Below are 13,274 nucleotides of genomic sequence, written 5' to 3'. Positions count from 1 at the left end.
AATTTGATGGCGTGTCCACATACTTTTGTATATATAGCGTATATGAATATCTCTCTTCTTTACCAATAGCCATGGTGCAGACTGGAGAGAAGGAATACAATACCAGTTTAGAGCTAACAATGTAGTTTTCAGGTATTCCATGTAGTTTTCCCATCATATATTTATAATGCAATTAGCATAATCTCTGTACTCACACGTTATGTATTTTACAGAATGTGTTGAAGTTGTATGGGGTCAATGGGGTGCCTGCAGATGAAAAGGTATCACAGGCTTTTCTTCATTCTTAGATCAGTTGTGAATAAACCATGAAGTTACAAACAGGGCTAGATGTCCATTATCACTGTGATGCTGCTGGCCCTCCACTTCAACTCCACTTCACCTTGGGCTTTGGTTCTATTAGGCTGACAATATCTCAGAATAAAGATAGGCCTAATTATTATTTCAAACTATGCTGAACAAAAATATAAACACAACATGTAAAGTGTTATTCCCATGTTTCATGAGCTGAAATAAAAGATCCCAGAAATGTTCCATACGCAAAAAAAAGAAGCTTATTTCTCTCAAATTTTGTGCACAAATCTGTTTACATTCTGGCTAGTGAGCATTTCTCCTTTTCCAAGATAATCTATCCAACTGACATGTGTTGCATATCAAGAAGCTGATTAAACAGCATGATCATTACACAGGTGCACCTTGTGCTGGAGACAATAAAAAGCCACTCTAAAATGGGCAAATTTGTCACACAACAAAATGCCACAGACATCTCAAGCTTTGAGGGAGTGTGCAATTGGCGTGCTGACTTCAGGAATGTCCACCAGAGCTGTTGCCAGATAAGTGAATGTTAATTTCTCTACCATAAGCCACCTACAACGTTGTTTTAGAGAATTTGGCAGTTCGTCCAACTGGCCTCACAGCCGCAGACCACGTGTAACGACACCAGCATAGGACCTCAACATCTGGCTTCTTCACCTGCGGGATCGTCTGAGACCAGCCACCCGGACAGCGGGGGAAACTGAGGAGTATTTCTATCTGTAATAAAGGTCTTTTGTGGGGAAAAACTCATTCTGATTGGCTGGGCCTGGCTCCTCAGTGGGTGGACCTGGCTCCCAAGTGGGTGGGCCTATTCCCTCCCAGGCCCACCCATGGCTGCACCCCTGCCCAGTTATGTGAAATCCATAGATTAGGTCCTAATACATTTTTTTCAATTAACTGATTTCCTTATATGAACTGTAACTCAGTAAAATCATTGGAATTGTTGTATGCTGCATTTATATTTTTGTTCAGTATATATTAAAGATGTATCTTAAATAACTATTCCTTATGCTCTTTGTGAAAAGGTTTTGGATAAACTCATCTCAAGCACCATACGGTTCATTCTAACTTGGTGTAAAACTCTACATGAGCCCTTCAGCACCATAGGGTTCGTTCTAACTTGGTGTAAAACTCTACATGAGCCCTTCGCACCATCCTCAAGGAGATTGCAAAACATTTTGTTATGGCATTTGAGTCTGAGACTAAAATAGACCCCAACTCCTATGGAACTATCTAGCAAAGCCTAGGTACAATTCAAGGTGGTGATCAAACTTATCAAGAAAACCCATAATATTGGCTATCAGGGCAACATTGAGTTGGAGGTTATGGCTAGCAAAGTACTGTATTTCATCACCACTTCATGTTCTCCATCAATAAATCAATATTTAATCCATACATTATGAACATTATTGTTGGCATAGGAAATGTTTTGCTCCCAAGTCTAATTTATCACAGTGTGGATAGAAGAAAACAGAAAAAATAAATAAAATAATTGAATTACTCCATTCCATCATTTGAGCACAAGTTTATTTTCACATTAACGATGTACTGCCGACTGTATGTGATGTTCTCAGTCAAACAACAATATTCTCATAACTAAATAAGTTATTTTCTCATGCCTACACATTATTTTATCATCCAAATTGTGGAGCGTTTCCATTGTAATGCCTCCACCGGTGGCGGACTTGGGGTCCTCCATGCATTTCAGTAGCCTAATGAGAGAGTGGGAGGGTCAGTCAGTCGGTGCGACTAATAAGGACACGAGGATCTAGTAAGAGATCCCATTCTCACTTTTATTTCTTTACAAGTCTACTTTGGAAAAGCAACCGACTTTTTTTTCCAAACATGCGTTCATCAGCGTCCATGGATTAATGCGTTTTTATGCTGGAGGAAACTTTCTCACCAATTGTAAGTAGACCGGTTTGGTTTGATATTCATAATTTACAGGTTGAATAATAATGGCTGCTTGAAATCCTCCTCTGTAATGTCATATATCGATACGAAGTTATAAGTAGGGGTCCTTGGTTAGTGCGTCTAGCCTTGTCGTAGTTTGGCACTTTAGTGGTTTTGCGCACAGCTTTAGTTCATGTTCTGGAACTTGTCTGGCTTTACCGGACGGCTTCAGTCACTCGAAATGATTTATGAACATTCCGTTATGTTCGTGTAAATAAGCTATACTGTATGTAACGCTTGTGTAGCATGCAGTTTTTCCATATGCTCGCAAGAACCGTATTAGGCTGCAGTGAACGGAATGCATAATTACGCGTAATTTGGTAAGTATATCTAATGATTGAGGAGCCTTGAAAATGTGAAAATATGAATACCGCATAAATGGAATAGACTATCATGGAGTGTCTCGTCCGCTAGTTCCAAACAATCTGAGTTATAGCTGTGGCGCTTTTCAATGTCCGACAGACATTATCACTGGTTTGAATTGTGAGATTGGCACGTTTGAGGAATTTGGCATCTCTCCATCGAAGTTGTATTTTGTCAGTTGGCATCATGCGCGTGATCTCATCTCACTATGAACGTGATCTGTGTCATACTGACCCGGGACAGTTATGTTCATGTTCACATTCATAATTTAGACTAGTTCTACACAGCCGACCCCGTTCTATTTGTTTCAGTTTGGTATAGCCTACAAAGTGTGACTCTTCTGTTTAGCCTATTTTCCTGGTGATATGATTGCGCCATAATAACGCAGCAGCTGTTGCAGTGGACCTGTCGCACCTTGCTCTCACGCCTTCAGTCGACTTCTGCAGCGGAGCGTTGGTTATTTTCAACTGTGATACCACACATTACATTTTCACCACTCACTTTTCGTTATGGGGTAGAAAAGGCGCATCTCATTTTACTGTTTTCTGTGTAATAGATTACCAATACTTTACATGATTAATGTGATTAATGATTACTGTAATTCATTCATATTTTACTGTAAGATGTAGGCCTACTATTTGAAGAACTAACTTGTATTTTTTTTAGGTTTTGAAGAAGTATTTTCTCTTGCATCAGAGAAGACATGAGTTGCTTGCTAAAATGGGCAGCTTTCCTCTGGATCGTACATACCATTCCTTACACTGTTGGAATGGCAGTGAACGAAAGAATAGGTATGTATTTAACACAGGAGGCTGCTGAGGGGAGGACAGCTCATAATAATGGCTGGAATGGAGTGAATGGAATGGTATCAAACACATGGAAACCATGGAAACCCTGTGTTTGATGAGTTAGATACCATTCCATAAGAAAAAAAATCATATTTTATTGTCACATACACCAGATAGGTCCAGTGAAATGTGTTGTTTACAGGGTCAGTCATAGTAGTACGGTGCCCTTGGAGTAAATTAGGGATAAGTGCCTTGCTCAAGGGCACATCGGCATATTTTTCCCCTTGGGTATTTGAACTAGTGACTTTCAGTTACTGGCCCAATGCTCTAACCGCTAGGCTACCTATGAGCCACCAACCTCCCGTGGCATGTAAGGACACTGTCACCAACACCAATATGACTCTGATCTCACAGACAATCTGCTCACGCTTAGTTTACCCTGGAAAGACATTTTGGGAATTTATATTTCATAGCACCCACTAGGCTAGGCTATGTGGTTGTGCTCAAGATATCGTGTGAAACAGGCAGTATGCTATTGTTTACATCCCTTGAAATACATATAGCTAAAAGACATATAGCTACATTACAGGTTATTATTGCTACCCGTTTTAGTTGCCTTTGAGTAGTACTAGCATGCCCTTCCAATAGCGTTGGGCTAACATTGGTGTTGTCACAGTAGATGATCATGGTCAGATCTTACAGACAGGAACATGGCAAGTCATTTCTTTGCAGTTTTAGTTACAGTATATGGTCTGGGTCATGTTCAGTTGGCACGAAACTGAAGAAAACGCTCACAAAAAGACTTAAACTGGGAAGTGGTATTATTTGGTATTACTTGAACTTGTCTAATAAGAAACACCCGTTAGTGTTTTCCATTGCACGACGTTGTGAAACGTTTTGCTACACGACCCTGTAGCCGTGCCCCAGTCTCCAAGAGAAAACATGACTACATAGAAAAAGGGTCAAAGTTGAGCCCAGTTAGAGTTAGGTCTCTTTCACCACCTCTAATTAACAAACACTTCTACATCCCTGTCTGGGCTGTGTGAGGCTGCGGCCCAATTGCATCCTGTTCCCCATATGGCACAGGTCAAAAGTAGTGCACTATATAAGGAATAGGGTACCATTTGGGACGTGGAGTGAATCTTAATGAATGGGTGGATAGTGATGACTTACAAGACATTCTCACTGATGTGGTGAGTGACTGAAGTGCCTCTCCACATGGAAAGACACTGGTCACGTCGCAGGCTAACTATACTGCAGTCCTGCTGTGCACATCAACCAATGGTTAAGTGCCAAATCATCAACCTCGCTGTCAGACATCAGAACTCAAAGTTTCAGTATTTGGTGACTGAAATGTTTAGAAGGTATTCTGCACTTGTTTGCTGTCTGCATCTTAAATTTGACTTCAATGAATATGAACCTTGTATGGCTGATGATATTATTCCTGTTTTCTAGACAACTCTAGATGTCCTCCATTGAAAGTAGACAAGGACCGGTTTTCCTACAGTTTAACTGGTCCACAGCCAGAATTCATCGGTAAGAATTACAGTGTTATGGTGTGCACCTCCCTCAATTGAAATAAATCCATCCCCCTCTTAATGGGTATGTCCCAAATGGCACCCTATTCCCAATATAGTGCACTACTTTTGAACAGGGCTCATAGGGCTCTGGTCAAAAGTAGTGCACTATATTGGGAATAGGGTGCCATTTGGGACGTACTCAATCTGTTTGGCTCTGATCCAAGGGGGTAATAACGTTCATGTCTCAGACGTGTCGTGAGAAAACATGAATATGTTCACAGGTTATGTAACACAGAACAGAAATACTCTGTAATTGACCCTGCGTTAACAGAGGTGCCATGCACCAATTTATTTGAGGGAGCACTGATGATCAAATCTATTGTCTTTCAAGTAATTATAGAAATGGATCAAACTGGACAGGAGTCCTGACTCAATCCATATTGTTGTATAACCCTATTGGAGTTTAAAACAACACCTAGTACCAGTATGCTGAACACAGACCATCTCCATAGAAAGTGTTTTTTATTCCAGGTCAGGACTAGGCTAAATCTATGTCAGTGAAGGACACTTCTTGAGTTTAAACCAGCCCTTCTCATCCTGTTGTCTCTTTTTTTGCAGGTTTTGATCTGACAGAAAAGTTTCTCCTGAGAAAGGGGGCAGTGACAGAGGAGCGACCATCATTCCGGCTGGGGAGCAGCCCCCTCATCAAGCCAACAGAGTGAGTAGTGCCAGGCTGGGCCACGGGGACACTTGGGTGTGACTGGGGGGTAGTTTCATTACTCTGGCCTAACACTTGTTGAGATAATCACCGATCGAGTCATTCAGATCTCCCCTCATGGGTGTATCCTTCAAACAGTATGCATGACAGCAGTTTTGTTGTTCGCCAAAGCTTGCTAGTATCCATGAAATGGGCGTTATCTCTCTAGTCGCTGATCGTCTAGTCTGTGTGTTTCCTCTGTTCCCTCTCTTTTCATTGAATCTAACTGCTCACTGACAGCTAGAGGAGGGAGTTGAGCCAACAGAGTGAGTTGAGTTGGGCCTGCTGGGTTGGGGACATCTTGGGTGTGACTAGAGGCTAGTCTGGCCAGGTCTATTTGGACACTAGTTACTGTACGAGTCTCTCAGTCAGTGGGTGATCAAGTTGCTTTGTTTTGGAATTGACTGAAGTCCTGATCCCTCAGGCCATGTGGCTGTGCTCTGTTGGAGCGGTTTCCATTAAGCTATGGCTTAACGGCATACAGTACAGGGTAGGATCTTCATTTGAGCCAGTTTGCTACAGCAGGAGAAGAATCCTGCAGCAACAGGAAAATGTGAATCATTATATTGTGGATTATAATGAATGGACATTTTTTTCAGGGTTGATACATTTTTGTCATATAAAATCAAGTCTGAAATTTAAAAGTGGAAATTTCAAACACTTAGAATCCTTTTTAAATATCAAATACACTACACGTTCTAGTTCTCCTGCAACAGGGTGATCAAATTAAGATCCAACATCTGTAGGTTGTGTACTAATGATCACGCTAATGGCTGCGTAGTGTTCTTTACTTGAGATAATTGGAATTGCCAGTCAGAGTAGAGGCTGTGTGACTGAACACCTAATTGGAACAGGCTCTGGCTTTGGGAGATATACTATAGAGACATGTGAGTAGGCTTACATGCATGTACTAATGGACTTTTACTATATTAACTGTACTAGTGGTTACACTAATGGATGCATTGTACTTTACTTGAGCTACTGTAAGTCAAAGATAAATATATGTTGGTGGTTTGTATTATATATACCAGAGGTGTGGTCATGGTCGTGCTGCTGTTTATAGTCCATCATGAGAGATAATACATAAAGCGAACCACCTGATTCGGTTCTGTTTGCCCAGCTTGTTCCAATGGATCTCTATAGACTCTAAAGGAGAGGCATACTGCACAACATTCACAGTTGTTTAGGGAGTTTATCCACCTATTAAATGGACAAACTCACTCACATAAATCAGTCCCCCACATGGCATAGACCGCCTGGACTGGCCTCAGATTTGAAAACAAGCCAGGATGATATCGGATTTCCGTTGCAGCAAACAAATATTTTCTCAGGGTGTAGGTTTGCCGCCTCCTGTTCAGCTGATATGTGGAATAAACTGGGTTTCCACCCTGGCTCACTGCAGGATGACATCTCATGTCATCAGGAGAGAGAGATCAGAAAGAGAGAGAGAGACCAGAGAGAGACAGAAAGGATACTAGAGAGAGAGAGACCAGAGAGAGACAGAAAGGATATCAGAGAGAGAGAGACCAGAAAGAGAGATAGAGAGAGATACCAGAGAGAGAGACCAGAGATAGAAGAGACCAGAAAGAGAGAGAGACCAGAGAGATAGAGAGAGATCCAGAGAGAGAGACAGAAAGGAGAGACCAGAGAGAGAGACCAGAAAGAGAGATAGAGAGAGATACCAGAGAGAGAGACCAGAGATAGGGAGACTAGAAAGAGAGAGAGACCAGAAAGAGAGATAGAGAGAGATACCAGAGAGAGAGACCAGAGATAGGGAGACTAGAAAGAGAGAGAGACCAGAAAGAGAGAGACAGCCAGAGAGAGACAGAAAGGATACTAGAGAGAGAGAGAGAGACCAGAAAAAGAGAGACCAGAGAGAGAGAGACCAGAGAGACAGATAGGATACTAGAGAGAGAGAGAGAGACCAGAAAAAGAGAGAGCAGAGAGAGAGAGACCAGAAAGAGAGATAGAGAGAGATACCAGAGAGAGAGACCAGAGATAGGGAGACTAGAAAGAGAGAGAGACCAGAAAGAGAGAGAAAGAGATACCAGAGAGAGACCAGAAAGAGAGAGACCAGAAAGAGGGAGACCAGAAAGAGAGAGAGAGACCAGGGAGAGAGAGAAAGATATGCAAGAGAGAGAGAGAGAAACCAGAAAGAGAGAGACCAGAGAGAGGGAGACCAGAAAGAGAGAAAGAGAGACCAGAGAGAGAGATACAGGTATATGATGCTACTGTGGTATATATACAGGTATATGATGCTACCATGGTATATATACAGGTATATGATGCTACTGTGGTATATATACAGGTATATGATGCTACTGTGATATATATACAGGTATATGATGCTACTGTGATATATATACAGGTATATGATGCTACTGTGATATATATACAGGTATATGAATTCCTACTTTATGTTTGCCCCCCGACAGACAGACAGACAGACAGACAGACAGACAGACAGACAGACAGACAGACAGACAGACAGACAGACAGACAGACAGACAGACAGACAGACAGACAGACAGACAGACAGACAGACAAATGGGAGGGGGAAAGGGGGAGAGAGAGATCGATGCTGAGAGACATAAAGCGGGAGAAGAATAGAGTGCAAGAGAGATTGAGAGGGGTGAGAGAGAGGGGGTGAGAAAGAGGGGGAAGAGAGAAGGGAGAGCGAAGAGAGTGTGTGTGAGAGGGGGAGAGAGAGGGCGAGAGACCGCATTCATCTCCAATTATCTGAGTACTTTGACAGGTGATGTTGCCTGTCAGCTGGGAGGTCCGGTGAAGGGGGATTTGAGAAGGAGGTAGGGGGGACAACATGAGGTGCAGAGGACCCCCCCTTTCTCCCCTTTCCTTCCTCCTCCCCTCCCCTCCCCTTTCCTTTCTTCCCTCCTCCCCTCCTCCCCTTTCCTCACCTCCTCCCTTTCCTTCCCCCTACCTCCAAACATCTCTCTCTTTACTCTCAGGAAAGGCAGAGGGGCTCGACTTTCTGGGCCTGGTTAATGTTCTGTCGATCTGGCAGCTCCCAGGCCAAATTGATACTCTTACCCAGAACAGGATCTCTCCTCTCTTAGTGGACTGATTGTGTGATTAATACTGTTCCACAGAGATGGAGGGATCTATCCTCTCTTAGTGGACTGATTGTGTGATTAATACTGTTCCACAGAGATGGAGGGATCTATCCTCTCTTAGTGGACTGATTGTGTGATTGTACATTATGTCTGTATGCCAAGCTGAATGACAGGTTCTGGAGTTCAAAATGAAATCAAGTACCACTGCTGTCTGTCTGTCTGTCTGTCTGTCTGTCTTTTTGTCGTCTTCTGTCTGTCTGTCTGTCTGTCTGTCTGTCTGTCTGTCTGTCTGTCTGTCTGTCTGTCTGTCTGTCTGTCTGTCTGTCTGTCTGTCTGTCTGTGGTGCACACACAATTTTGTATGTTGGTGCTATTTCAGTGAGTTATGGGTAGTGCTGCTGGATGGTTGTGTTGTTGTCTATTCATGAGTGGGTTTGGAGGTGTTCCATTTCTATATCTGTGTGTTACTGTATTCTAGCCTGTAATGTAAGTCTCAGAATGTTACTGTATTCTATCCTATAATATAAGTATCAATGTGTTACTGTATTCTACCCTGTAATGTAAGTATCAGTGTGTTACTGTATTCTGCCCTGTAATATAAGTATGTGTGTTACTGTATTCTGCCCTGCAATATAAGTATGTGTGTTACTGTATTCTACTCTGTAATGTAAGTCTCAGTGTGTTACTGTATTCTGCCCTGTAATATAAGTCTCAGTTTGTTACTGTATTCTATCCTATAATATAAGTATCAATGTGTTACTGTATTCTACCCTGTAATGTAAGTACTTTTACTGTATTCTCTCTGTAATGTAAGTCTCAGTGTGTTACTGTATTCTGCCCTGTAATATAAGTCTCAGTTTGTTACTGTATTCTATCCTATAATATAAGTATCAATGTGTTACTGTATTCTACCCTGTAATGTAAGTACAATTTCTATCTTTCTTTTTAACTTTCTTTTTATCTCTCTCAGTATTCTGTCTCTTATGATACCACCGAACACATCAGTGAAATTGCAAATTCATTGTTTCCAACTGGGGTTATTCTCTCGCTCTCTCTATTCTCTCTTTCTATTCTTTGTTCTCTCTCTCTATTCCACCCACACACACACACTTTTGAGTTTGACAGAAAGTGCTTGCGTTCACACTTTCTTTGATTGTTTGCATATTCATAGTCTCTGCATCAACGAGGTAACATATTCGTTCCGAGCTTGATCTGGTTGTGCTTCTTGTTTGTGTCTTGAACACGAGCTGACGATGCAAGTCATTTTGGCATCCATGATTAGATTTCTGTCAGACTCACTTTGTCAAAGAGTGAAAGAAGAGAGCAAATAAAATAGTTTTCAGAAAGTTTTGTCACTAAAGTTGTACTTTATTTCTCTCCACAACCCGGCCCCACAGCAGTAAGAGGGTAGCCTCTTTTAAATCAACGTTTTGACGGTCAATCTTTCTGTGGGTGAATGAGCAATATTCATCAAATGAAGCACTTCTAGACCAGAGGTTAAAACGAAGGGTCCTAGTTTTGAACTAGACGATTCATAGACAGGCACCATTGGACTGGCATTCAGAAAGGAGAGGACTTTAAATGTGTTTGGGGGAAAAGCAAACGCTGTTCAAAAACCAAATCCACTTGATAGGAGCATGTGTTTGAGCCACAGATGGTAAGCTGTGGAGGAGGGGGGGAGGATGAGAAGGAGGAGGAGGAGGGTAGAGGGTGGGAGGAGGTGTCAGTAACGTATAACCCTTGACATCTAACCCTTAGGGTTCAAGTGTTCCAGTGTAGATAATGTGTGTAAATGACCTCAACAGTCTCATTTACACACACTAACATTAGATAGAAATACAGCGGCATGCGAAAGTATTTACCCCCTTGGCATTTTTCCTATTTTGTTGCCTTACACCCTGGAATTAAAATATATTTTTTGGGGGGGTTTTTATTATTTGATTTACACAACATGCCTACCACTTTCAAGATGCAAAGGGCTTCATAGCAAAGGGGGTGAATACATATGCACGCACCACTTTTCAGTAAAAAAAAAATTCTGAAGCAAGTAATTTTTTTGATTTCACTTCACCAATTTGGACTATTCTGTGTATGTCCATTACATGAAATCCAAATAAAAATCTACTTAAATTACAGGTTGTAATGCAACAAAATAGGAAAAAAACCAAGGGGGGTGAATACTTTTTCAAGGCACTGTACCATGAAGAACAGCTCTCCCCTGTAGAACAGATTGCAGCTCAGTGAGACCTAACCTGTGATATTAAAGGTTTAATGGAAATTAAAAGTACATGTTTTAGTCCCCTCTGGGTTGAATTAGTCGAATTCCTTTAATGTATCTCTCTCCTTATTCTGTACACGTACCTATCCCACTGGGAACACATTGGTTGAATCAATATTGTTTTCACCAACGTGGAATAGACGTGGAATTGCCTTATGTGCCCAGATGGGATCTCTGCTGTTTTATGCAGGAATTCCAAATCATTTAGGTGGAATCTCAGGGAATAAACCTCTAGTTTTATGAATAGTCCTGCTCATCTCTCTCCATTGAATTGCAATATAAATGTTCTCTTTTTGCCCCAAGGCGACGATTCACCTTCCCAGTCTCTCTCTTTCTCTCACCTACCCTCAGAAAGCATTTGATCTTTCTGTGGCTTTACCTCGCTGCATATATATTTTAATCATATGCTGTGTCAACATTCTGTGAGAATTCAAGGGACACACAGGGCAGGAGGGGTATGGCTCTGAGAGATTATGACATGATCTATGAAGAGGAGAACTCATTTCCGGCTATCTGAAGTGAGCTTAGTCTCTCGCTTACTCTTATGTCACCTCTCTCTCTCTCTCTCTCTCTCTCTCTCTCTCTCTCTCTCTCTCTCTCTCTCTCTCTCTCTCTCTCTCTCTCTCTCTTCCCCCCTTTCTCTGTGTTGCTTTCTGAATGTCTCTCTCTCTCTCGCTCCCCAGACCTCCTCTCTCTCTTTCCCTCCCACCCATCTCTCTCCCTCCCTTCCTTGATCTCTCTCTCCGTCTCTATCCCGCTCTCTCTGTTGCTCCCTCCTCTCTCTCTTTCTCTCTCCCCATGTCTTTGAATGGCCGCATCATTGCATCATTGTGATTTCTGCTAAACCTGAATGATTGTGTTTCTGGTGCTTGACTTTTAGCTGTTAATGCATTACTATAGTCTAATCTGAACATCAGTCCCAGGCTCAGTTTGAGGGGTTAAAGTGTTTATTCAACAGGATGGAAATAGGAAATAGGAGGAGAGAAGTATCAGTGAAGAAATGGAAGAGGAATAGTGTTAGTGTTTCTATAATGAATGAGGTTCCATCTATTTTGGTGGCACCATCCCCATTACATTCAGTCTTCCCAATGTGCTAGAGATGTTCAGCCAGCAGTGTTCAGTTGAACTGAAACGTCTGGGTTAACAAACCTATTGCCTTTTCTTCTTTGTTACCTTTTTTTATTTTTCTCTTTATAACAATGTTTTCTTTCTAAGCTATATACTGTAGTTAGCCATGGTCTTGTGTTTTCTAGTCTAGACGTGTATGTGAAGTAAGAGGAATTTAATTGAAGTTTGAATAAATGATTATTCGATTTGGAATGACAGGGATGCTGAAATAAATTTAATCTGGCTGGATGAATCATGTTTTGCATAAAATTCTAGCTTTTTATGTAAGCGGCCATTGTGCACTAGGGGGCTATAGAAGAACGTTGTCAAGTGATTCAAGTTGATTGTTTTGCTTACTACACATAGAAAGCTATAAGACATCCAGCATGATTATTCATATTCATTCTGAATGTTTATTTTTGACAGTCCATTTAGCAAATGCTAATTTTATGGGTCAAATCTTCTACGTTTGCATATTAATGCTCTTCCAACCAAGACTGAAGGTTCTGAAACAATATTTTCATTGTGAGGCCCATTGTTAAGTTTCATATATTTTTGCGATTGAATTTGACTATATGGAGCTCGAACAATGTACATTTTTTCTTTCAGATTGGTGTTCCCCAACGGTCTGTCCAGTGAATACTCTCTAGTTACCACCTTCCGGCTGAGGAAAACCACAAAGAAAGACCGCTGGTATCTGTGGCAGATATTTGACCAGACGGGAGGTACACAGGTAGGTCAGAGTGTCCCCTAAAAGGATATTCATGATGTCTGGATGTATAGCATTGAAGTGGGTTTTGATCTATTTTGATTTATTGGTTGGTTGATTGACTGATCAGTCGATCGCTCACTCACTCTGCCAGTTGGCCCAGCTGGTCGGTCGGTCCATCGGCTGGTTGGCTGGTAGGTCGTTCGGTCGGTCGGTTGGTTGGCTGGTAGGTCGGTTGGCCGGTAGGTCAGTCAAGTCGGTTGGCCGGGTGGTCAGTAGGTCGGTCTGTCGGTTGGTTAACCATTGTTTAATTGATAAACATTTTCATGCCATGACTGATGCTTGTATCTACCATGACCCTGATGGTAATGGTAATGAATGGAAGGTAACACTTTACCGGCAGGTATAAAGCTT

The 13,274-nt window shown here is 41.8% G+C and overlaps 1 protein-coding gene across 6 annotated transcripts in view; it reads left to right on the top strand.

Annotated features, from left to right (window-relative positions):
• Positions 1 to 2,036: 2,036 nt before the first annotated feature.
• The window catches only part of LOC106560244 (collagen alpha-1(XIX) chain), a 242,966-nt gene continuing 231,728 nt past the window's right edge, over positions 2,037 to 13,274 (top strand). For 5 of the 6 annotated variants that reach the window (XR_006760420.1, XM_045701046.1, XM_045701045.1 and 2 more), the window contains exons 1-5: positions 2,037 to 2,220; positions 3,295 to 3,419; positions 4,872 to 4,952; positions 5,555 to 5,654; positions 12,761 to 12,884. Coding sequence is in view for 5 of the 6 variants with exons in the window: in XM_045701046.1 (XP_045557002.1) it covers positions 3,332 to 3,419; positions 4,872 to 4,952; positions 5,555 to 5,654; positions 12,761 to 12,884 (393 nt within the window). In the remaining variant the exon portion in view is untranslated. Of the gene's footprint in view, positions 2,221 to 2,387; positions 2,586 to 3,294; positions 3,420 to 4,871; positions 4,953 to 5,554; positions 5,655 to 12,760; positions 12,885 to 13,274 lie in introns of those variants that run through there. The other variant, XM_045701044.1, reaches the window with a different exon arrangement.

This window comes from Salmo salar, chromosome ssa18 (genome assembly GCF_905237065.1).
Source record: "Salmo salar chromosome ssa18, Ssal_v3.1, whole genome shotgun sequence".
Taxonomy (NCBI): Eukaryota; Metazoa; Chordata; class Actinopteri; order Salmoniformes; family Salmonidae; genus Salmo; species Salmo salar.
The sequence above is the reverse complement of the archived record's forward strand: the minus strand, read 5'-3'. Positions and strand labels throughout refer to the sequence as shown.